The sequence below is a fragment of the Lygodium microphyllum genome, chromosome 9, assembly GCF_053477565.2.
Source record: "Lygodium microphyllum isolate KBCC chromosome 9, Lygodium_microphyllum_v1.1.10, whole genome shotgun sequence".
Taxonomy (NCBI): Eukaryota; Viridiplantae; Streptophyta; class Polypodiopsida; order Schizaeales; family Lygodiaceae; genus Lygodium; species Lygodium microphyllum.
In genome coordinates, this window is record NC_141143.1 from 59,758,476 (window position 1) to 59,785,633 (window position 27,158).

General features: G+C 42.0%; 1 protein-coding gene across 1 annotated transcript; it reads left to right on the forward strand.

The window, feature by feature from the left end:
- Nucleotides 1–24,789, forward strand: LOC148031081 (putative protein phosphatase 2C 58). Its single transcript, XM_087684605.1, has 5 exons — nt 1–189; nt 22,763–22,996; nt 23,133–23,409; nt 23,881–24,035; nt 24,126–24,789. The coding sequence occupies exons 1-5, from the start codon at nt 133–135 to the stop codon at nt 24,261–24,263; spliced, it is 861 nt and encodes a 286-aa protein (XP_087540731.1). The 5' UTR covers nt 1–132; the 3' UTR covers nt 24,264–24,789.
- The last annotated feature ends 2,369 nt before the right edge of the window (nt 24,790–27,158 follow it).

Below are 27,158 nucleotides of genomic sequence, written 5' to 3' on the forward strand. Positions count from 1 at the left end.
TGAGTACCAGCAGGAAATTTTTAAATTGAATTTTGAGGCCCCAGAAATGGAATTACAAATCAGCTCTTCTCAGACTACCAGTTGCGAGATCAGGGTCTGTTCACAAGAAGGAGGAGCTGGAAAGCGCTCAGAATGCAGGAAAGTACCTCCCCTCCTCGGCCAAAGCGAAGCATTCTTCAGAGGATCAAGGTCTGTGCCTTCCCTGCTCGCTCATCTCCTGGTTGGTTAGTGCTAGGACAGTTCAGAAATGAGAACACTGCACTGGAGTTTGATGCTGGAGGTGTTTGTGTAGCTCTAAATTGCTGACGCTCCCTGTCTGGTGCACGGATGAGGAGATCTTGGAAATGATCCGGTCGACGCTTATATAACGCATCCTGACTGACGGAACTCAATCGAGGAAATCCAAGCATGGAAAGATGCAGATAAAGGAAAAATGTGCTCGACAGAATGTGTGATTTGTGCACCTGTGTTTGACAGTCAGATTGTTGTCATAGTGAAATGTGTGTTGGCTGCTGCATTCCAGAGACCTGTGCCAGTTTCCCCTTTGTGCAAGTTCCCCTGAGACTGTTTCCTGTTGCAACTTGCTGTGTTGGGACCTCTCATGGTGTTGGATTCTCTTCCTTACCTACTCTCTTAAGTTAATTTCAGCTTTGAGCTCTTAGTTGTGTTTAGGCACAAATCAGCTGAAGTTCTATTGTATGAATCGCTGTTTTCACGCCATACAATTCTTGAAAGGCACTATGGCCAGGGCCACAGCCTTTCCACTTCTCTATTAGTGTCTGTACATGAATAAATAGATAGCCATAAAGGGCGTCAGGCTATCACTTGAAGACATACGACAAATTGCACATAGATGAAAGGATATAAACAGGTAATGGAGATCTCCCAAGGTGTCTGGTATGAGGCTAACAAAAGAGCCAGGTCAAAGAAGGTGACTTGCCTCCTCATATACGTTGGATCTCCCTATATCCTCTCCCATCTGCCTTTTAAGTGTATAATCTTTGTCCAGAGTCTCTGAAATGGAAATGTGCTGTTGGCTGACAACCTTGTAACATCTGGTTCCCCACATGTTATTAGCAACATGTGCTTATGTCCTCTCCTGGTTGTGGGCCGCATAATTGAGCTTAATGGGGGATATTATAGAGCTCTGACACCTCTAATGCATTTATGTGCTTCAACCAGCCTCGTTTCAGTGTGATAAGTGTCTACTCCCTTCAAGGAGATGCTGATCATCAGCATCTATGACAGTTTTCTACTGTGTTTTTGCTGGTGTCACCTGTAATTCTGCTGGTTGACATTCAGCCAGAGGCCTGTACTTGTGCCCAGAGGCCTCAGCCAACTGTGGCCTTTGGGCAGCATTTCCCATCAGTTCAAGTAGTTTTCAGCCATTCAGCCAACTCTGCAAATATGCATTCCAGCACATAGCTTGTTGTGCACATTGCCTTTGGTGTCTTGATTGAGATTGTCATGAGCTAGCTGACTTCATGTTGCTTGTTTTGGTGCAAACAGCTGCATTTTCTGCATTGGAGCTACTGGATTTGCTTTTTAGTGGACAGCCCCTTAGGAGCAGCCAGATGTGTTTCTGGTCTGGACACCGCCTATTGCAGGAGGCCTCCTCCTTTGTTGTGCACATTGTATTGTTGTCTCGATTGAGATTGCCATGAGCTAGCTGACTTCATGCTACTTGTTTTGGTGCCAACAGCTGTGTTTTCTGCATTGGAGCTACTGGATTTGCCTTTTAGTGGACCCCTAGGAGCAGCCAGATGTGTTTTTTGATCTGGACAACCGAAGTTGGGCAGTGTGATACAAGTTATGCTGGATAGGTACTAGTGGGTGCCTGGTGACAATATTGGTCCTAGGCATTCAATGGGCGCTTAGAAATGACTTGTGGTGTCATTTGGGCTTGAGAAAATTAAACTTTTAATGCCCAGACTAAGGTTAATGAAAGATAGAGAGACTTTCAAGTTAAAAGGGCTTAGCACATTAAATGTGTAAAGAATGGAATAGCACGAGAAAAATAGGGGAAAATATGAGAAAATATCTAGCTACACGGCGGGGGTGTAAAAGGTGTAAGTGGCTCAGTTAGGACATGAGTTATCAATAATTCAGTCTCTCTTTACCTTCCTTCTAGCTTTCATAACTTCCCTTCTCTTTCTCTTTCTTTCCTTGTCTTTCTCTCTCTTTTGCTAGTCTTCCTCTCTCTTCTCTCTTGTATGTGTAGTCTTCTTTCTCCTCTCACCTCTCTCCTAGGTCTCCTTAATTACAGCTGGTATCAGAGCACATGCTTTGATCCTTTTCTCTCTCCTCTTTTCAAATCTACTTTTCTTTTTGTAGTTTGAAAACCAAGGCCCATAATCACTCGCCAACATGTTGGGGAAATCATGTTGGGAAAATGGGTACATAATGTAGATAACAAAGTGACAATAATTTGCAAGATTTAGGCTCTCATATTATCATATTTAGAAGGTCTTTGAATATAACATGTCCTCCTAGCCCACCATTAAACGATGCTATGCCATGGCTCCTCTCTCTTTCTAGAGTTAATAAATTCATACAATTCATGCACTACATGAGTCTCTCTTTAACTGAGAAATAGCTATTGCACATGTGTGTGTGTGTGTGTGTGTGGATTTGTCTCTACATATGCATGTACATAGCAACTCCATGCTCTTGATTGTATGCCTTGCCTTAAACCCCACCATTAAACAATTCTAGATTGTGGTTGCTCTCTCTTTATCTCTCACATAGCTAAGAAATATCATATGGTTAATCCACTACATACGAAGAGTTTAAGGAGTACTTGCACATCACGTATAGTTCGGTTTATACTCCTCTGAGTGCTACTAGTCCATATGGACCAATTGGTGAGACTGGCCATCTCTCTGATCTTGGAAGGACCACAACATTCGGTGCATTTGGCAAGCCATTTCCTTTATCTCAACCAAGCCTTATGTCAAGTTCGTATAACCCTTTTGAGTCATATGATTCAAAATCCTCTCTTGTTTCCCCTTTTGGTGTGCAAAAGCTAGATGGTTTTCAGCGTGTTTACTTTAATAGACTCTCGAAGTAGATACCCTTTATCATATATGTCTCTACCATCTGTTTCATTTGAGCAAGTAAACCACACTTCTCAACTCCCTCCCATCCCACCACTATCTTTTCCACATTTTGATCTACTCACATCTTCATTCCAACATCTTGGATTACATTCCACTTCCGCTCAAAGCATACTAGGGATTGGATCTTCAATCTCCGCTTCTAACACTTTCTCTTTCTCCATCCCACTATCTACCGATCCTCCATTCACTCCACCTCTTGGCGCATCATTAGGAAAAATGTCAGCCTTTAACACTGTATCTCCATATACCCCCATGTTACCACATCCTTCCACTGAGATGGTTGTGATGCGCATCCCACTAACTATCCTTGGACACTCACAAACCCCCCATGACCTTTTCAAATGCAAAAATCTCCATCCTCTGCTCCACATCCCTCGGATTACTCCTCTGTAGGGATTTCCATATCCACTGCTCCCTATGTCCCTATCCCTCTACCTTGGGCTCCACAAGCGATTACCATACCCATACCCAATCTGCCCTTGTCCACATTTAGATCTGCTATACACACTTCTTGTATGCATTATGGCACTCTGGGATTACTTCCCAAGTGTACTACACTCCATCTCCCTATTCTCCCTATGTACCCTACCTCCATTACACACCTCCATCTCCTAGCACTACCACTCCTGTTGCCACAGCTAAGAATGCCTTCATGGATAAGACTCATTTTAACAGGTTGAATTTCACCACTTGGTCGAACTTCATACAACAAGTGCTCAAATCTTAGGGACTTTGGGACCTCGACGTTGGTACTGAGCTCGATTAGCTTACCCTAATTACATCTGCCAATGGAGAGTCTGCAATGCCATAGCCAATGTTGAGTTAATGCAGGGGTTGCTCTCAAATGACGATTAGATCACATTCTTCTTGAACAAGTTACCCAACAAATACTTCCATTTTATCTAGCACATTATCTCACTGCCTAGATTGTCACTGTGACAGTTCTTGCATTATGCAAGGCTGCACTATCAAATCCACAAAAAGTCGTCCACACATTCATTCAAAGGGGCGAGGGTTGGTTGCCTTTTCTTTGAGAGGGAAAACCAACAGTGGCAAGAACTTGCAAGATGCGAAGGCAAGCCAAAACAAGGGTGACATCCCTTTCTCCGACGGAACCAAAGAAACCCGACCCCTTTGGCAACAAATTCCTAAGCAAAATAGGATTTGCACACGCTGTCAAAGGTCGAGCCATGTGGATGAGTATTGTACCAAGGTCCCCAAGGTCTTTTGCCTAGAAAACCATAGCAAACTGCTGCAACTATCTCCACTCCGGCTAGCCAATCCAATGGGGCTACACCTCCCATTGTTGCACCATCTGACCCAATGGCTACTTGACATATGGTACGCGGACAGCCTCAATGGCCTATCTCCTTCACTACTCTTGAAGGATTAGTCAAGTGGTCTACTAGTGGCTCTCCTATTGCACTTTACACATCCATTGCACCATCAAGGCCCACTTTTCCACCTCAATGTACACGATGGTAGCCACACACTTAGCCTTTCCCTTTTCATACTTCCATTGCATACTTACATGCTCATTGCATTGCACTTGGATTTACTTTTCTTTACTTTTCATTTTTTTTTGGAGCATCTCACTACTTACCTTTGTGCTTGCAGATTTTGATCTCTTTTGCAAGGTTTTGTACTTCAATGTAGGGCTACCATGTAGGTTTGCAGCAATCCTTTTTCAGCTGGAGACAGAAGCTACGCACCGTTCCTTTCATGGTTCCATCTACTTGGAATTTTGCTCTTCTACTTGCATGGAGGCTTCCTCTCCCATGGCAGATCGTGCAACTCTCTCTTGATGTATCATGGCGATGACTTCTATCCTTGTTGACCAAAACGAGAAGAAGAAGATGCTAAAGGTTAAGGTATATCTATCTTCTCCTCGAGACCATAATCAGAAGAAGCTTGATAGGGCGTCATAGGATTCGAAGAAGAAGGTGCCTGAGATATTATGAGTCTGAATTGTGTCGCGTGTGAGTTTCACACAAAGACTAGCCTTCACAATCATTGCAGGATACTCTTTAGAAGAGCACTGGTAGTGATACCATGTGAAGATATGTTAGGGTTTCCACTGAGGAAACACGGCATTTACGATCAAGACTAAAACACTGAGACTCAGATAGAGACAACAAACCCTAAACACAAAACGCAAAATGTAAAAACTCAAAACTTAAACATAGAGAGAAGAAACTGTGAAGTGAATGAATGTTGTAAATGAATGTATGTGTATAGAATACCCAAGGATAGAGCAATGCAGTGCTGGAGAGTGACGTCCACCAGAGACGAATCCCAAGTGCTGTGACTACTGGAAAAATAATTACATGGCGTAGCAAACAGAATCTGAGAAAGAGATAGAGAGTACACAACATATAAAAGGAGAATTAAAAAAAATTCTTTAGCTCCAAACAACTGATACAAAGATGGCTCGGTCCACCTGTGCGTTTTCAGTGTGAAGCTTAGATGGCAATCTAGACAGAAGATAGGTGAAGAGCTTAAAGCTAGCTGGAACAACTCTGACTGGGTGAAAGATAGATGATACATGGCTGTGAAGAGGTTTAGCTTTTATAGCCCGTAAAGGTGATTAGGTTGGCTTGACCGACCTACCATACGAGCCTCCACTAGTCGGCTAGGGAATATTCCCTTTATTGTCGGGCCGAGGGCACTACCCCTGGACTCTCATTAGGGGGGCCGCTGGTTCCCCTGGTATGCCCTAGCCAAGGGCTGTTTCCGCGGCTCCCGGGCCCCAAAATAGGAGCCCTCGATGACTCCCTTACCCTGCAACTCCATGCAATGTGCCTTGAGTTACTACCAGTTTAACTACTCTGTCTAACCCAAGGACTGGACCCACAACGGTCACCTTTTTGCCATCTGGTCACATAGACTTCATCTGACATTCAAGTTAGGACTCAATCAATATCCGAGCTCACATATGGCTTCTCCTCATAGTGGGGGCCTTAACAACTTTGAGTACCATGGATCATTGGTGGCATCTTATGAGGGTGGGCCATTGAGCATATCTAACACCCTCTCTCAATGTCCACCTGTAGGTGAACTATCTCCTCAGTCCAATGCCGAGTCTTTAAAGATGAACTTGAAGCAGATCCTTTGTAAGTACTTTGGTGAAGATATCCGCTCCATTCTCCTCTGTTGGATAGTAGACTAGTTCCACTATTCATCCTTGATCAAATCATGCACATAGTGATACTGGATCTCTATATGTTTGGTGTGCGCATGAAACACTGGATTTTTGGCAATGGCGATGCAACTTTGATTTTCACATCTCAGCACAGTAGGTTCTTCATCCTACACTCCCATATGCCATAGGATCCTTCTTAACCATATTGCTTCACATGCAACAAAACAAGCTTGCTTGTACTCTGCTTCGGTAGAAGACAATGCCACTGTTGGCTGCTTCTTACTAATCCAAGAGAAAATTCATGAACCCAAAGAGAAACAATAACCAAAAACTGACTTCCTGGAATCATTGTCTCCTGTCCAATTTGAGTCATAGCTCCCCACAAGAGAAGTTCCGGAATTGTATGTGATACCATAGTCAAGAGTTTCCTTCAAGTATTTGAGTACTCGCATCCCGGCTTTCCAATGACTCTCATGAGGTTTGTTTGAGAACTTGCTCAAAACACCACCAACAAAACTGATATTTGGTTTGGTGTTAGACAAGTAGATCAGCAGATTGCTGACCAACCTTCTGTACCTTCCAATGTCTGCTAGTGCTGATGTATCCTCAATGGATAACTTTGCATTCATCTCCATAGGTGTAGCTATCTCCTTGCTCTCGGTCATGCCAAATGCCTTCAAGATCTTCCATGTATACTTCTTTTGAGAGATGAAGATATTTCTTGGCTCTTGCCAGACTTCAATACCTAAACAATAGTGTAGCAAGTCCAAGTGTGTCATTTCAAACTCAGAACTCAAAGCCTTTCGAGTTTGGTTGATCATATCTTCATAGTCACTTGTAATAATAAGGTCGTCCACATATAGGACAATCTCTATAGACTTTTCACTATCCCTGTAAACATACAAGTTAGCATTTGAGGCACATCTTTTGAAGTTTAAGCTTAAAAAGAACTTATCTATTTGCTGGTACCATGCTTTGGGGGCTTGTTTCAGCCCATACAATGCCTTTTTCAGCTTACACACTTTGTTCTCAGAACGGGGGGCCTCAAACCTTGGTGGCTAAGCCACGTACATCTCCTCCTTGAGGTCACCATTTAAGAACGCTGACTTAATATTCTTTTGGTAAACTGGCCATTGTAAGTACCGTGCGAATGGTGGTCATTCTAGCAGTTGGGACAAATGACTCTTGAAAATCAAATCCTTCAACCTGTGAAAATCCCGTGGCAATCGATCTGGCTTTGTACTTTTCTAAGGTACCATTAGCCTTGTACTTTACCTTTCAAATCCACTTGGTGCCAATAACCTTTCGCTTTGCTGGGCGATCCACTAGCTCCCAACAAGTGTCATTCTTCATTATGCTGTCTTACTCTGCTTCCATAGCTGCCTTCCATGGTGGATCTGCAATAGCTTCTTCTAAGTCAGTTGGTTCCTTTACTTCTCTTATAATCTCAGCCATCAAGGCCATATTGACTATGTGAGCAGAAGCCTTCTTTGCTCCTCTATTCTCTGAGACCCCCTTGGTCCGTTTACCGTCTCCTTAATAGATGTAGGCATAGGATTATTGTGGTCACAGAGCTGCTTCACCCAATGCGGCAATGGCTTTTCCGGTGGGGTGATGTCATGTTGGTGAACTTTTTCCTCATTATTTGAAGATGATGCTTTCTTCTCCTTAAAGATAGGGACATCTCTCGGGACACGTTCATAGTGGACTACTTCTTTGCTTGATGATAAAGTGGAAGAAATTGCCTTCTTCTCCTCCATTGTATGCGGCTGCTCCTTGAATACCACATCACGGCTCGCGATGATCTTCTTTGCCTCTTGGTCATATAATTTGTCATATAATTTGTAAGCCTTTTGCTCATCACTATAACCCAAGAAGATACATTTTCTGCTTTTTGAATTTAACTTGCTTCTCTTCTCATCTGGAACATGTGCATGATATTCACATCCAAAAATTCTAAAATGTGAGATAGATGGTTTTTTATCAGTGTAAGCCTCATGAGGTGTTTTTCCCTTGAGAGCCTTTGTGTAGCTTTGATTTAGAATGTAGACTACAGTATTAACAGCTTCAGCCCAAAAATGGTTTGGCAATTCCTTGCCCTTTAGCATACATCTTGCCATCTCCACAATGGTGCGATTCCTGCGTTCCACAACACTGCTCTGCTGAGGTGTGTGAGGCGTCGCCAATTGATGCTTGATCCCTTTGCTCTTGCAAAAGTCTTCAAACTTCTTTGAGTTGAACTCACCACTACCATCTGTTCTAAATTTCTTCACACTTTTTCCTATTTCATTCTCAATAAGTTTTAGCCATTCTTTAAACTTATCAAAAGCTTGAGCCTTATTACGAAGGAAGTACACCCATATCTTTCTACTGTAGTTGTTGAACATAAAATCAGAAGATCCCCCCAAGGCCGGTGTAGGCATCTTATTGCACAAGTCAGCATGCATCAACTCTAGAGGAGCCCGTGCTCTATTTTTGCTTTCCTATAGAAATGCCTTTCTTTGTTGCTTGCCCATTATACAAGCTTCACATGGTTCCTTCAATTCAGTCACTGTAGGTAGGTGAGCAATCATACCTTGCTTGTGCATCTTTTTCAACATTGCAAATCCAATGTGTCCAAACCTTTCATGCCAAAGCTTACTTGTGCCCACTCCAGCAGTGGTTGTAAGAGCACTTAGCTCATACAGGTTGTTCCTTTTTTCTCCTTTGCCAACAACTTTGCCAACACTATCGAGAATTTTTGCACTTGTCTTTTTGAACCTCACTTCATGACCAAGATCAGTTATAGCAGCAATTGATAACATATTTCTTCTAATTTCGGGAACATACAATACATTTGAAAGCTTTTTGACTTCACCATTTACAACAACAAAAGAAATAGTACCTGTGCTTGTAGCAGGACATTTTGCATCATTTGCAACCGTCACAGTGATGGATTCTTGTGGAGATTGGATAGAACTGTATAGACCTTTCTTGTTGGTCATGTGACGGAAGGCGCCACTATCCAACACCCATGAGTCAGTGGTAGATTTTTCTTGCGCCGAGGAGCACACTTCCTCAATGGTCGCCATGAATAACTCCAACTTTGCTTCAGTTGTATTGGTTGTCTCTTTCCTTTTACTTTTAAGGGTACCATTCTTTTCATCTGTCTTCTTAACAGGACAATTTGCGATTGCATGTCTTTTCTTCTTGCAGTAGAAGCACTCTCCTTGAAACTTCTTCTTACTGCCCTTCTTTTTTTTGTCACCATCATTTTTGGTGGAGGAACCACCTTTGCCTTTTGCATTGGCAGAGAATGTAGCATCTCCATTGTTGCTTTCTTCTTGAGCTTTCAACCTCAACTCCTCCTCCATCAGTAATGTACAAAACTCCTCAAAAGTCAAAGCTTGAGGTCTCATCTGAGTATTAAGGGCAGTTATTGGTCCTTCAAACTTTTGTGGATAAATCCGAAGATACCTCCTCGCTAGCTCCTTGCTAGTCTTTTGTATCCCAGCGTCGGCCTTTTGGTCGTGCAGATTCTTAATCCGAGTGATGAATGCTTCAATCATCTCTCCTTCAGCAAACTTCTTCGTTGCTAGTTGATTCTCCAAGTTTTGAATCCTTGTTTGGTTTCGCGTTTCATACTAACTCCTCAGTACATTCCAAGCCTCTGATGCTTTGGTTATATGCTGAATCAAAGTGAGAACAGTGTCAGAATAACTTGTAACTAAGGCACACAATGCATTTGCATTTCTTCGTTTCCAAGTTCGTAGAAGATTTGCATTCGGAGGAATCATCATACTAGAATTTGATGGGTTGGGGGTAAGGCTGTGGTTTTGCATTAGTTTCCAACGCAGTCTTCAAAAGCTCATAGGAATCAAGGATAGTTGTAATTTTGAACTTCCACAAGGTGTAGTTTGTACCATCTAACTTAGTCTTTGCTGAAGGTTGGTGGACGAATCCTCAGTGTTTGAATAGCCGATACAGCAATACCACCTCTTGCACCGCTTCCTGATGCACCAAAACTGCTTTCGGAAGACGACATTGCTCCTCTTTGTTGTTGAAACCTTTACCTCTTGGGCATTCTTCGATCTCTAGAGCCCCTTGGGCTTTGATACCATGTAAAAAAAATTACATGGCTACAATGAACAAAATTTGAGAAAGAGATAGAGGGTACATAACAAATAATAGGAGAATTTAAAAAAATTCTTTAGCTCCAAACAATTGATACAAAGATGGCTCTATCCACCCGTGTGCTTCCACTGTGAAGCTTAGACGATCTAGACAGAAGATAGGTGAAGAGCTTAAGGCTAGTTGGAACAACTCTGACTGGGTGAAAGATAGATGATAGATGGCTGTGAAGGGGTTTAGCTTTTATAACCCGTGAAGGCGGTTAGGTCCACCTGACCGACCTACCATATGAGCCTCCACTAGTTGGCGAAGGAATATTCCCTTTACTCGCTAAGGGGGCCGTTGGCCCTCGTGGGACCCCTAGCTAGCGGCTGCTTCCGTGGCCCCTGAACCCCAAAATAGGGGGCCTTGATAACTCCCTTACCCTGCAACTTGATGCAATGTGCCTCGAGTTACTACTAGCTAGCTTAACTACTCTGTCTAACCCAAAGATTAGACCCACAGCGGTCACCTTTTTGCCATCCGATCACATGGACCTCATTTGACATACAAGTAAGGACTCAACCAATATCCGGGTTTATATATGTTTTCTCCTCATAATGGGGGCCTTACAACTTTGAGCACCATGATCATTGGTGGCACCTTATGAGGGTGGGCCATTGAGCATATCTAACAACTATTGGTCAAAGTGTCAGATTGTGGTGTTGGGTGTAAAGTCCCTTCGTCTCCGTGTATATAGTCATACGGGTGTGAACACACTCTTATTCTACCCTAACATATAAATACATTCTTTCATTCTTTGTGTACCATCACAATCTGGTACACCTATCTCTGTGTTCACTCTCTCTAACTCTCTGCTTCTCGAGACCGCCAAAAGGAGATGAGTAGTTGGCAGCTCACAGGCAACAGTCAAGTCGCAGGTGACACTGCAGCGTTTGCATGTGACTTGTTGCGTGGTGACGAACAGTCTAGGCGGTGAATAGTCTAGGCGACAGTTGAGGGACCAGGCAACAGGTCTAGTGTGATGGTAGGAACAGCAATGGACCAGTCAATGGGCGGCTGCCTGTAACAGGTGGCATGGGGTAGACGATTGGAGTTCGTATCGAGCGTGATGATTGGGACTAGGCGACGATTAGGCGCTGGCAGGCGACTCCGTTGCGCGATGACCAGGACTAGGCACCGGCAGGCGATGACAACCTTCGGGGCAGGGTCGACAGACCCCCCCTTTTCATCAGTTTCTTTTTAATAAAAAGAAATATATTTTTTTTAAAAATTTCAAAGTTACCCCCTTCCTCTTAACAAGGGTTCACATGTTGGAGGCACAAAGCTTAGATTTGTGCAGATTTATGCTTAGAAATTTGGGGCTTTTCCAGATTTAGTGTTGTTCATGCATAATTGAGGCATATACGTCAGAAATTGTAGACATTGTGCACATTTAAATTGGGGATTTCGCTAAATTTAGTGAAACTTTACTCATTTGAGTAAAATTTCTCAACATTGGACCCATAAAATTTGGGGCTTTTGCTGTATTGGTGAAATTTTATTTAGCTAAGTTAGATTGGCTGACATTTGTGCACACTTTAAATTTCGGGGCTTTTGCAAAATTTTGTGAAATTTTGCTAAATTTGCCCAGTTTACGCTCTCGGGAACATGTATTAATGCAATTGGGGCAGATTTGATAGTGAAAATTTGGGGCTTTTGCTGAAATCTGTGGACTTTGGCAAAGTTGATGTGTGAAATGCACTTCGGGAATATTGCTGAAGCAATCTTGTTGTCATAGTAGAGTGATTTGAGCATTTTTTATCTCTCGCTTACGCGATTTTGGAGAAATTGCAGAGATTTCTTGGTGTTTTGTGTATTAGAAGTTGACACGAGCACATATGTATGCAGTACACATGTTGGGTAGCTCCCATTGAGTTGTTGTATTGCTGATTATTCATGTTCATTTGCAGATCTGGGGTTATTGTAGATGTATTTTTTTTGGTGATATTGCTGAAGTGGGAGTTACCTGGTAGTGATGTATGCATTTAATGTATGCTGAAATTGCAGTCATATTGTTGAAAGTCATTTGTTCTACTACTGTACAAATACTTGGACTGAATCTTGCTATTATTTGTTGAAAATTTGGGCTGAAATCAGCTGAATATTCAGCTCATTTTTGCTGTCATAAATTGCAGCATTGAATTTCTCGTGTATTGCTGAAAATAGCTGCAAATGCTTCTAGCAGCAGTGACACTAAATCCCTTTTTGAAATCAAGAGTTTTGATGGCATTGGCTTTGACTTGTGGAAGGATAGGATGCAAGGCATTTTGTTTTTCAAGGACTGTGAAGATGCTCTCTTGGAGACTAAGCCTGTAGCTATGACAGATGTGGATTGGGCTAGACTTAACAAGAAGGCCACATTAAGATGGCAGTGTCTGATGATGTACTTATAGACATCAAGCACCTTGGACATCAAGCATCTTGATACAAGTTATGCTATATGGAAAAAGCTTAAGGACACTTATGAAAATACAGCTCCTATGAATCAAGTGCATCTTATGCGTAAACTTGTGAACATGGAGTTGGATGAGTCTAAGCCAGTATTTGAGCATTTGAGTACCTTCACAGGGGTTTTGAGTCAATTGCAAGACTCTGGTTTGATGGCTTTCAATGATAAATTGAAAGCTATTTTCTTATTGATGACTTTGCTTGACAGCTAGGAATCTTTGGTTGTGTCACTTAGTAATAACCCTGCTTTGAATTTTGATGGTGTTAGAGGTTCAATCCTTAATGAAGAAATTAGAAGAAAGTCTAGTGGTGAAAGCAGTGGCTCAGCTTACCATGTAAGAGGCATGTCTGAAAAGAGGGGTAATGCAGCCAATAAAGGCAAAAGCAAAAGCAAAAGCAAGGGTAAACAACAGGATGTCACATGCTATTAGTGTGGGCGTAAAAGGCATAAAAAGCCCGATTGCCCGTACTTCAAGTAAGAGCAAGAAAGAAAGAAACAACAGGGTAAGAAAAAGAAGGATGATAAGAAAGATGATGACAGCTCTTTCTCAAAAGAAGTTGCAAAGGCAAATGTTGCATCTAGTGTGGTCATTGAAGAGCTTCCTGACACTGAAGAGATACTTCTTGTAGCCTCATGTAATGATGCAAATATTATGGTAGTAGCAAGTGATATGCACATTACCAAAAAGAAGGTAATTGATACCTTACTTTCAGCTCATGATGGGCTGTCACAATCATGGATAGTGGACAGCGGTGCCTCTTTTCATGTTACCCCCTCTTTGGAGTCATTTTCTGAATACACTGCAGGTTGCCTAGGCAAGGTTTACTTAGGTAATAACTATGCATGTGAGATAGAGGGTGTTGGCACCATTCACTTGGCCCTTGAAAATGGCCAAGAGCTGATTTTGCAAGATGTCAGATTTGTACCTGGCATAAAGAAAAGTCTACTATTAGTTGGGCAGCTTGATGCTAAAGGGTATTTTACTATCTTTGGTGGTGAATCTTGGAAGGTCCATAAGGGCTCTATGCTGATTGTTAAAGGCAACAAAAGGGGGACTTTATATTATTTGCATTGTAAAGCATTACTTGGCAAGTTCTTGGCTGTGGCTGAAGTCCATTCACAGATGGAGCTCTGGCACAAAAGACTTAGTCATATGAGCCAAAAAGGCCTTTAGGTTCTCTTCTTTTTAGGGAGATTTGATGTTAAAGGATCTGGTCTCGAATTTTGTAATGATTGCTTATATGAAAAACATGTGAAGTCTCCTTATTGCTTTGGTGTTGTTAAGAAGTCTAATGCTCTTGACTTAGTACACTCTGATGTGTGCACTATGCCTATTAATTCGTACGGGGGTGCACGCTACTTTGTTACTTTCATTGATGATATCAGTAGAAAGTCATAGGTGTATGTACTTAAGAGCAAAAAGGAAGTGTTGGATGCTTTTAAAAAGTTTTATGCTTTTGTTACTACACAGAAAGGGCTTAAGTTGAAAGCCATAAGAATAGATAATGGGGGTGAGTATGTCTCAAATGAATTTAACAAGTTTTGTGAGATGCATGGCATTAAGAGGGAGTTGACAGTCCCTTATAATCTTGCATCAAATGGCATGGCTGAAAGATATAATCGCACACTTTGTGAGAGTCAAATGCATGCTGTCCACAACTAATCTCCTAGATCAATTTTGGGGAGAGGCTCTTAAAGCTGCAGTTCATGTATGCAATCGCTCTCCCAATCGTGCATTGAAAAATGGCATTTCTGAAGAGGTTTGGTCTGGCAAACCTGCTTCATATGACCATTTGCGTATGTATCTTTGGTTGTGATGCCTTTGTGCATGTGTCAAAAGATGACGTACCAGCGAGACAGTAGGGTTGGCGGGGAGGAACATGGAGTGAACTCGGTAAACATGGAGAAGAGAAGAGAAGAGAGAAGAAACTCTGATGAATGGAATGATGAAGATCTGAATCATGGAGTGAATGTGATACAAGGAAATAAGGGTGCTGTAGCACAAGGAAGATGATGAAGATAGTCATGAACCACGAACCACAATGTCCTCTTGAAGGGGTGTGAGAGTAGTGGAGAGGCTGGGGAGAAGAGGTGACGAACTGAATGAATCAGCCGTGAGGAATGAATGAGAGAGTAGCCTATAAATAGGCACAGTCAGTCTAGGATGGCGCCTCTTTTTGGGGCTGCAAACCCTAAATGCAAAATGTAGAAACGCAAAAACGCAAATTGCGGGTGAAGGTTTCTCAACACCCCCTCTTAGGCCCAAAAAGGGGAACAAGAGAAGAGTGAGATGGAGATGCAATGCTATATATTGAAGAATGCTCATGCAACAAGTGCCACTTGGACAGTGTCCCTCGTGGGAAAATTGTTCACTTGCCCAAGCACCCTAATACAAAGATGAAAATATGCAATGCAGAGGAGGAGGATGTAGAGGATCCCTAAGAACCAAGATTTCCACTGGAAAGGGAACCTGCAGTAAAGACTAGTAGATAGAGTGAACTAAAGAACCCAAAACTCAACCTTGGGAGAGAGGCCACTAGCTCCGTGCATCCATGCTGGAAGAAATACGAAGGCCTCGTCACCAAGTTGCGGCTGAACCTCTAAGGTCTCGATCTAGGTGGTACCTGAAGATCCTGGGTAAGACAGCCACCCCAAGAAAGTAGAGGATGGGTGAAGAACTTCATGTGGAGTAGGTTCCCCCTTTGAGGTGGGAGGTGGAGGGGTCTCCGCGCTGAAGTCGAAGAAGTAGATGCCCCCTCTGAGGGAAAAGAAATAACATCCCCCTCTGAAGTAGATAGGGAATCCAAAAACTCATCGATCACGGACTCTGAAATGTCCGATGACAGAGGAAGTGCCGTCGGTCGTGCTGAAGAAGGTATCTGGGGTGTCGAAGAGCTTCCAGAGGTAGCCTCTCGAACCTGAGTAGTCAAGGGTGGGGCTCAGAATGAGCAAGAGGTGGGCAACAGACGCTGTCTCTCAATAGAGCAGACTGGGTAGCCGAAGAAGAGGAAGGAGTTCAGCATTCATTGTCTCTCGAAGGAGCAAACCGATGAGGAGACGATATCAAACAATCACTGTCTCTCGATGGAGCAGACGGCAGATCCGTAGGTCGTGGGAGCCATTGTAACTGAAAATAAGTGGGAAAAGACTGCCGGTGGCATTGCGACGATCTCTAGGAGGTTGTAGCACCAATCGATCCTTCATGTGCTTGAAAGGACTTAGTGCGCATTGGATGCATCTTATTGCCTTGAGCATAGTACTCTGATAGCTGATGCAGAACAATCTCTGTGGCCCAAAAAGGAGAGGTGGCACAATGACTGCCTGGTGGAAGATGCATATACTCACAGGGGGCCTGGTTATCTATTGGTAAACAAGCCATGGATACCGGTGTGCCTTGTTGAAGAAGGAAGAGGTGGAAGAGGTCAGCCACCATGAACCACGAACCGCAATGTTGGCTTTAAGAGGTGTGAGGTCAGTGTGAAGCACGAACCGCAATGTCCGCCTCAAGGGGTGGGAGGGTAGTGGGAGGGTTGGAAGTGAGCTGCCAATGGGAGGAGAATGTGACCAGCAGTAAGAGGTTGCAATCGGTAGAAAGACGCAGGTGAGGAGAGAGAAATACTAAAAACGCAAGTAGGACAGCCTGCAGGAGAGAGAAAGACTAAAAATGTAGGTAGGAGGTGAGAGAAAGACTAAAAAAAACGCAGGCAGCAGGTGAGAGAAAGACAAAAAAACGCAAGCAGGACAACCTGTAGGAGAGAGGCAGGTAGGACAGCCTGCAGGAGAGAGAAAGACTTAAAACGCAGGAAAAAACAACACCAACAGTCAATATGCTGAAATCAGCTCCGAACAGTGTGATATAGGTTGGAAACAGTCGCCAGACTGTAGATGACAGTAAGGGACAGAGCTGAGACTGCGATGTCCTTCACGAAAGGGGTGTGGGTAACAAGTTGAAAACACGTGAAACCTCCAAAAATGAGATTTTGATGCAGCGGAAGAAGTGGATGCCGAACCCGCCACTGGTCTTTGTCTTCATTGGAGTGGAGGATCTTCGCTGCTAGGTGAGTAGATCTAGCTTTGATACCATGTCAAAAGACGACGTACCAGCGAGACAGTAGGGTTGGTGGGGAGGAACACGGAGTGAACTCGGCAAACATGGAGAAGAGAAGAGAAGAGAGAAGAAACTCTGATGAATGGAATGATGAAGATTTGAATCATGGAGTGAATGTGATACAAGGAAACAAGGGTGTTGTAGCACAAGGAAGATGATGAAGACAACCACGAACCATGAACCACAATGTCCTCTTGAAGGGGTGTGAGGGTAGTGGAGAGGTTGGGGAGAAGAGGTGATGGACTGAATGAATCAGCCGTGAGGAATGAATGAGAGAGTAGTCTATAAATAGGCACAATCAGTCTAGGATGGCGCCCCTTTTTGAGGTTGCAAACCCTAAATGCAAAACACAGAAACACAAACGCAAATTGCGGGTGAAGGGTTTCTCAACAGCATGTACTTGTAGAACAGAGGACCAAACTAGACATGAAATCCATCAAGGGCATCTTCATGGGATATGGAGATGAGGGAGAGATGGGTTATAGAGTTTGGCTTCCTTAGGGCAAGAAGATAGTATGCAACCGAGACATAGTATTTAATGAGCAAAGTTGCTAAAAAATGCTACACATGGTGATCTTAACAAAAAGAAGGTCAAATTTCAGCATGAACAGCTAGCTATTCAATAGCCATTAGCTGAAAGTTCTGTCCCTTTTGATGTTGAAAATGAGCAGCAACCTATTGTGCTACAGCCAGAAGATCATGGACAGTAAGTTGATGCACAGGATGAAATAGGAAAGCAAGAAGAACATGCTGAAAACAGATTACAGCAGCAAGAAAATGCTGAAAATTAGCCACTTGGTGATGGTGTGCACATTCCTCAAGATGTAGGCCCATTGCCTGATAATACAGATCATTGGGTAAGAAGGTCTACACGTGTCAGAAGGCAGCCACAGAGGTTTCAGCCATCTTTGGATTGCATTTTGTTGACTGATGAGGGTGAGCCTCAAACATTTAAAGAGGCACATTCATGTGAAAACAAGAGAAAGTGGGAGCTTGCTATACAGGAAGAGATCAATTCTCTATACGCAAATAACACATAGGAGCTTGTACCTTTGCCCAAGGATAGGAAAGCTATTCCTAATAAATGGGTTTACAAAGTGAAATGTATTGATGGGAATCCCAAGTACAAGGCACGGGTGGTTGTTAAGGGCTATACACAAAAGGAAGGCATAGACTTCTAGGAGGTCTTTTCACCAGTAATGAAGATGACTACGCTCCGTGTTTTGTTTGCTCTCATTGCATCCTTGGATTTAGAGTTGGATCAAATGGATGTGAAGACTGCTTTTCTTCATGGTGACTTGGATGAAGAGCTGTACATGAAGCAGCCAGCAGGATTTGCCATTCCAGGAAAAGAGCATTTGGTTTGTAAGCTGAAACACAACTTATATGGGTTGAAACAAGCCCCTAAACAATGGTACAAAAAATTTGATACCTTTATTCTCAGCCATGGATTTAAACGCAGTCATGCAGATCATTGCTTATATACTAAAAAGGCTGATGATGGAAGTTTTATTTTGCTGGTTTTATATGTGGATGACATGTTGATTGCAGGACAACATAAGAGTACTTTGAATGCTCTTAAAAGGCAACTGAGTTCAGCCTTCTCCATGAAAGATTTGGGGGCAGCTGAACACATTTTGGGCATGCGTATTAAAAGAGACATAGGGCAGCATTTGTTATTTTTCTCACAGGACAAGTACATTAGCAAAGTACTTGATAGGTTTAATATGGGTGATGCTAAGCCTCTTGGTGTGCCTTTATTGCCACATACAAAGCCTAGCAAATTTGATTGTCCTAAGGATGATGCAGCTGCTAGTGCCATGAAGGGTATACCTTATGCATCTGCTTGTGGATCTTTGATGTATGCCATGGTTGCAACTCGCCTTGACATTGCTCATGCAGTGGGAGTTGTTAGTAGATTCATGTCTAACCCTGGCAAGCCACATTGGGAAGTAGTGAAATGTATCTTCAGATACTTGAAAGGTACACAAGAAAAGTGTATATGCTATGGAAAGGGTACACTAGAGTTGCAGGGATTTTGTGATTTGGATATGGCAAGAGATCTTGACACTAGGAAATCTGCCAGTGGGTATGTTTTTACTTTGGCTGGTGGGGCTATCTCTTGGTGTTCAAGATTGCAGAAAATTGTGGCACTGAGAACTATAGAAGCTGAATATATTTCAGCCACAGAAGCTTCTTAGGAAGCTATTTGGCTGGGCCGTGTGGGCAAGGATTTTGGTCTTTTTTCACATACTCCAGTGCTTGGTTGTGATAGCCAGAGTGCAGTATGTGTGGCTAAGAATGCCATGTTCCATGCATATACCAAACACATAGATGTTTGGTACCACTTTATTCGACAAGTCTTGGATGATGGTCTTGTCACACTGACTAAGGTCAAAACCCAAAATAACCTTGTAGATGTTCTCACTAAGTGTCTTGCAAAGGCTCAGCATGAGCATTGCATTCGTTTAGTGGGAGTTGTTAGCTTAAAGGTACCACTTCGGGCCTTTAAGTGGGAGGTTGTTGGGTGTAAAGTCCCTTCCTCTCCGTGTATATAGTCATACGAGTGTGAACACACCCTTATTGTACCCTAACATATAAATACATTCTTTTATTCTTTGTGCACCATCACAATCTAGTACACCCATCTCTGCGCTCACTCTCTCTAACTCTCAGCTCTGCTGCTCGCATCTAAATCTCGCACTCCATTGCGCACTCTCCCCCCTTCATGCGGGAAACACCAAACACTGATCGTCAAAGTGTTAGGGAAGTGAGGTGACAACAAGAGAGGTGTTTGGATTGAAGCCAAACAACCTTTTGAGTCAAAAAGCAAATAGGTCGGTACTTTGTCTCTGTAGAAGAAAGTGCAACAATAGGTTGTTCTTGCTACTTCAAGAGATTGCATTGGATCCGGTGAATGCAAAACCTGTGGTAGATCTACTTATGTCACTACCACTTGCTCAATCTGAATCTAGCTATTAAGAAAATGTGGCCTCCTCTCCATAGAGAATCTCTACTTGAGGGAGTTTGTATGCGCATGCCCGTGCACGTGTGTGTAAAACTTGACCAAATGGGTGTAGCTTAGTTGATTAAATTGAACGCATGACGATTAGAAGGTCTTGGATTCAACTCCTACATTCCGCATGGTCATTTAGTATAGGAATAGAGAAGGGAGATTTGAATGCGGGTCAATGGGTTAATAAAATAAGTGACTTACCACTAGGGTATGTCAGAAGTGGATGTAGCAATGGGAGTATGAAAGAATTTTGAAATAGGTTGTTGAACACAAGACAAAAGAGAAAGAAGGAAAAAACACAGAAGACCATGGCATTGGCTTCCTCTCTCCACGGAACTTTTAAGTGATGATGTGAAAGCGTGGAGGGAGTCTTAGAATAAATAGGACAAAAATATGCCATAAATGGTAGTAGGTCAGCTAGCATTTAATATTGGTCGACCAACATATAATGTCCAAATGCGCATCATAATGATCATAATAAAATGCACATCATAATGATCATAATAAAATGCCTAAATGACCTAGCCATGCTTGGCATAACACATACTCACACACGAGCTATCTAGACTAGTAAGACCCTCTCTTAGATCATGGGGAATTTGATACAATACAATGATACAATGTTAGTAACGCATTAGAGTCCATTCAACAAAGAACCACCAGAATCGGACCATGGATACCCAGGCAGTGGGTGATCAAGCCACCACCAAGGTTCCTCGGAGAGAACTTGATGATGATCATGCAATGCAAAGGGTAAGTATGGAGGGAAGGGATGTCGATGACAAGGACAAGAAGACAATGCTAAACTTGTATATACCAAGAAATTCCCCTTTGAACCATGGATGTTAATGCCAAAAGAGGAGCAGCTTGATGGTGGTGTTTTTGTGGTTTTGAGAGCCATGAAGAAGGATGAAAAAGCACCCCAATTGGGAGAGTTGGGAAGAAGTAGCCACTGTGGTAGCATCAAGAGATGCATGAAGATCCACTATGGGAGATGAAGCCTCTATGTTGGTAGAAGAACAAGGTTCATAGGAAGATGAAACTACTAAGGAATGGCTAGCAACCCATGTCTTTAGCCTAGGAAGGACTGGTGCAAACCTCCATGTTAGTCCTTAACTGAAGTACGAAACCCAGCATGTAAGTACCGAAATAAAGGCTAGAACTTGCATACCAATGCTTCATATTGAGATGCTTCAGTGCTAAACAAAATAAAAGTAAAGAAAAGCTAAAATGAATAACAGAGTAAAGAAATGTGTGGGTGCAGCAGAAGACAAAATTTCTCACGTGCACTCTTGAGCTATGTTTGCAAGGCAGTATGCAAGATAGACCTTTGTTTTTGCATGTGCAACATTCATTGAGCCTTGCTAGATCTGCATGCTTGATTTTTTTTGGTCAAGTGCCAAAGTTGCATGTTGTCTTTGTGGTGGTTCAATAGCCTAGACATCTAGCATCTTACGATGTAGCTTTACCTCGTCACCAACATCCTCTTCTTTTCTGATGGCTATGGTTATTTCACATATTCTTTGGACTCCCCATTGCAAACTCATAGGTGCCAATGTACCATTACTTCATCGTGCAGCAAGATGACCGGCTTTGTCTCACCTTGTGTTTATTCCCATGCCTACCTAAGTTAAAAACATTGCTTTTTCTAGCTAGGAGCTACAATATAGTTCATTTGGCTAGTCTATCTATTGATTGGGAACGTTTTCGAGTCCAACCTGCGATCATGTTGTAGATTCATAGGCTAGCCAACCCATGTTGCGCTCAATTGGTGGGCATATGTGCTAGGTTTGCTTTTGTTGTTGACTATGGCTGCATTGTATTGCCCTTCTTCATCACTTTTGAGATTATTCTTTGTCTTCATCTCTTCAAATTTCAATTATACTGTTTACACATTGCTTTCAGTGACATTTTGACAATAAGGATGGGTCCTAAACTAGCTGATATTAAAGTGATTACAATTTACACTCGATATTGAGGTAGGTCAGAAAACACAAGACAAAGAGGCTTGTGAATTTCAAAGGTATGGGCATAGGCACTGGCTCTCTAGCTTTGGCTTGCTAGCATTGGTGTTGGCACTTGCTCTCTACACATGATGGCTTGTACTTGAACCAGTGTGTACCATGATCAAGGCTCAACATTGATCCGTCTTGCCACCACAAGGGTTATCCATAAGACTAGCCGTCACATCACTCCATCATTGCATCTTTTCATTCCAGCATCCCTCATCACTCTTGTCATCATCTTCAGCTTCCGGCAAGCAACCTCACTGATGCATATGAGCTGTGTGAAGGGGCTGACAGTTACAATCTTTATATGCTATGGTGTGTGCCATGTTATATGTGCAGGTTGGAGTTACGGGTCTCTCTTGGTGCAGTACAAAATGCCCTTCCTGCTACATGTCACGTCATCTTCTGTGCTTGGAATATGCTTTTGCCACGTGGATCACACTTTCATTTGCACATAATGTGGAGTTGAGAATATTGCAACCAGTTTTATATGAGTTGTGGGACGATAGATATGACAAGAGATTCAGAATTCTCATATCTTAAGTACAAAAACTATACATGAATTCTGTGATGATTTGACAGGCTTATAAAGTGTTATCCAAATTTCTTAAAAGATGGAGGTTGTCATTGACAAGTTAAGTGTTATCCAAGTTGCTTAAAAGACACAGGTTGTCATTATACAAAATAAAATCTATGGCTAGGCTGTTCATAATCATTGTTTGGCATGTATATTGCAGTTTTGACTTGTTTTCTACAAATGCTGGCAGATCGCTGCAGGGTTTGATAGAAAGAAGACCTGGGGAAAGTTTCAACGTCATATTGTTCATGGATCTGCTATCATGAAAGGAAAGTCGAGCCGGTCTATGGAAGATTTCATTGTTACTGAAATCAGGCGTGTTAAAAATCATGATCTGGGCCTCTTTGCTGTGTATGATGGCCATTTGGGACATGAGGTGTCACGATATCTGCAAGCCAATCTTCTCAACAACATCCTGAGTCAGGTATTGCTGAGAAATACAATTTACAGCAACTGGTCAATGAATATATTTTGACTGAGGTAGCAGGCTTTGTGAGCTGGGAGATGAAAAGTTTCTTTCTTCCAAAAACAGCTCAAGTAATCTTACGCAATATTTGCAGCCTGCATTTTGGACAGACCCATCAACAGCCATTACAGAAGCTTACCTGGATACAGATGCAGCAATATTAGAGAAATCTGCAGAACTAGGAACTGGTGGCTCGACTGCTTTGACTGCCATCGTTATAGATGGTAACAGTGTCTACATGGCAAATGTTGGTGATTCTAGGGCTGTTCTTTCTAGAGCGGGAATTGCTACACAGCTAACACTAGACCATGATCCTGTATCTGAAAGAAAGAGCATTGAGAGGAAAGGTGGATTTGTAACTGCTCTTCCAGGTAGGATCTTTTTGTGAGGACTCTGCATGTTTCATCCAAGGTTTTTTAGTCTTCCTAGCACTAAGGGAAACATTTCAGCTGGGAGCAGTTATAAGAGACTTAGTGCAAAGATGGGAGCTAAAATTTCAAGGTAGTTTGAAGAAATACGTGCTAGCAGAAGAGGACTGCTGATTACACCTCAAATTGTCAATGCAATGTTTAGGCTAAATTGTGAAACATAATGGGGTTTTCCATAGAGAGAATGGAGTGGACAGGGAATTTGTGTTTCTATCTTCACACTTGTTATTCGAGATGACTCTCATAGGCTGTTTGCTAAACAGAAATCCAGCTGAGGTAGTTAAGTATTCAGTAAATGCTGGGTATTTTACTTGCAGCTACAGGAGTGCATGCCTAGAAAGGGTTAATAACTCTCTGCCGTGATCTTGCATGATCTGGGCGAAGTACTTGAATTGTTTGCATGTTTCATCACAGGTGATGTGCCACGTGTTAATGGGCAGCTTGCTGTTGGTCGTGCTTTTGGTGACAAGAATCTGAAACCACACCTAAGGGTGGATCCGGATGTTTATTGTTTGCTTATACAGAGTGCTGATGAGTTCTTAATACTAGCAAGTGATGGCTTGTGGAAGGTTGGTTGTGTTTGCAGAAATATTTGACAATAATGCAATTGCCACTCTTAAGAATGAAAATGTAGATCATTGATTGTGCCTTCACTGCAGGTGATAGAAAATCAAGCTGCCGTTGATCTCATAAGGAAGACGAAAGATCCAAAGACAGCTGCGAAACAACTAGTTGACTTTGCAGTTCAACAAAAAAGCTCAGATGACATCTCTTGTGTGGTGGTCCGCTTTCAGTAGCATTTCTCCAACTTCACTGTCAATGCTAGAATCAAAATGCTGTGAACCAAATTGGTGCGCTGTAAAACGATCATCCTCGTTTTATTTGTAAATATTGGGGTGAACGCATCGGAGGCCTCATGTACATGCTTATTTACATTTATTTCAAGTTCAGGAAGACCACTGAAGAGTTTGTGCTCATCACACAGAACCTCATTTCTATTGAGAATATGCTGCCAAGAACAAGCACCATGAAATACAAGAGGCAAAGAATTGGCAAAAGTCCTGCCAAACCACCTCTGGTGTGTGTGAGTAGGTTGGAGGCCCATTGATAGTGGTTGGCAGGTCTTTATTACACTTTTAAATCATGACCAAGACTATTATGTCTGGAAGTATTACCAATCCTAGGTTGCTCTCTGGAGGCCCACAATTGGTCTTAGAATTGTTTGTAGCTTTTAAGAGAGTTTTGCATGTAGTTTGGTTGTCTGTAAACAGATTACACTCTTTGATTTCAAGATAGTTTTGTTATATGCGAGAAGATTGAACGCTTCAGAATTGACAAGACGAAAGAAAATAGTTTGGGCTTGTTGTAACATTGTTCTCTCTAAACTATAGAAATAAACCATGATTTCTAAAACATGCAAGGTGCGCATCCAAACGTACAACCCAGAGACCCTTGACATTATTTATGTACGATTGGTAAGTATAGGAAAAAGCCCAAAATGTAGAAACGATAGGCAAGTAGACTCGGAAGTCCCCAGTCTGGTTGAATTTTAATAATTGCAATGGAGGTTAACATTATCTGATTCAAAGTACAATGCTGCATGCAGCAGATAGCTTAGCTTACCCGATTCTGATCATTTATACTGAACAGTGAAAGCACCAAAAGGATCTGGAGTTAGATGAGTAGAAGTTTCTCTGAAAATGGAATTTATTGTTATGGAGCACAGATCCATGCCATATGAAGTCAGGAATCCACCAGGTCATCGATAGAAGAAATATCATGGCCAGTACATTTTGAACATCGTGTTTGCATGAGAAGCTTTGCAGCTCTGCTGATCAGCACTAAACACATGCAGGACTTTAGAAGTCAGCTCTTCAAGGAGTGCCCACAGAACGCGTCGCACATTCGTTAAATAACCTTAACATAACTCGTTCAAAGAACCCAAAAGGAAAGGGCATGGGGTTTAACCGTCTTCATTACAGAAAATGGGGGAAAATGTGCCTGAAAACTTTGATTTTAAGTATTTAGGGCCAGTTTTTCGGGAAAAATATGCAAATTTTTTAACAGCTAGTTCTTGAGATTTTAATCCAAAAAGTAGCCCACTATTAAAAAAAAAAAGATAGAGCAATCAAATCTATACAATTGTCTAGAGGATATTTGTCCTTTCTAAGGTAACAATGATTGTGGTGATGATGGGGCACACATTTGTTAGTTCTCATCAATACAAAGCATTGGTACTTTGGGACCTTTTGATCATTTTGTAAATCTCATTGTGGAGCACTTTGATGTTTCCTTCTCCCACTATTCATGGAGGCGAGTATCCATATCCACCATAGCAAGAGGTGTGTTTCTTGTTGTTCATTCATGTCCACATTTATATTTCATGGCTATGGCTGCATTGAGTCAAAGCATAATGTGGCTTCGCTATGGCTATTCAATTTTTTGATTTGGCTTCTTTACAAATAGGCCCTTTGGCATATCATAAGCTGAATTTAACTTAGTCTTAAACCCAACAATGTCTCTCATTGGCTCAGTAAGTAGTATGTCATTAACATAAATTACAATGATCAGGGGCACATTACCTTCATTTTTGACGTATAAGGTGCTTGCAGTTGGAATACTTTTAAAGCCACATCTAGTCAAGTATGCATGCGTCTTCTTATACCAAGCACAAGTTGTTTGCTTTAGACTATACAAAGCCTTTTTCGACGTGTACACTTCGTTTTCTTGTTCTAGGTGCTTGTTGTACACTATATAAATTCCTTTTCAATGTGCATACTTGTCACACCAAGCTTGAAGTGCTTGCTTTACACTTTACAAAGCCTTTTTTGATGTGTACATTTTGTTTTCTTGCCCTTTTGCACAAAATCACGAGACTAAAAAACATTCGCTTCGTCATGCAACTTATAATTTAGAAATGTAGTTTTGATGTCCAATTGATGTACATTCCAATCATCATGAGTTGCTAGCTCATATAAGAGCAGTAGATCATTGTATCATATAAGGGAGTGGTGGGATAAGATGCCTACATGGTTCATTGAAGGAGATGTATAGCATTTTGGGGGTGTGGGAAAAATGCTCACTCTCCTAGACATTTTTTTCCCTATGTATAAATGAGATTTCTAAGTTCACATGTAGACAACATGGTGGTGATACATCACTCTAGGGATGCTTGTCATTTTACTATGCTATGTCAATAATCGTCTTGATACCTATAGTTTACATTTGATCATCTTGACATCTTGCATCACTCTAGGGAGGATTTGTTAATTTATTATGCTATGTTGATGATCAACTTAACACCTTGTTTATAGGTGGGATTATGACACATTGATGCATTAGATTTATATGCTCTCAATTCAACCTTGGAAAAATCACACTTACACCTTTATCCAAGTTATGAGAGAGACATCACATCTAGAGGTAACCAAGTGGAAACATATATGTACATTTTGGCATCACTTTTACTTGTCTAAGGAGTCTTTTTCCCATGAGATAAACATCATCATAAAATCTCACACAAGGGTATGCTACACTTCCATAGATGCAACATCATCACGAGGACCATCTTTAGAACCCCACATAGAAGGATGGCCCCTTAATACATTAGTTGCTCTGATTATGATATAGCAGCACATCTCTATGATATCCCAACATCTCCATTTTTAGAAATCTATATAGAAGGATGGTCC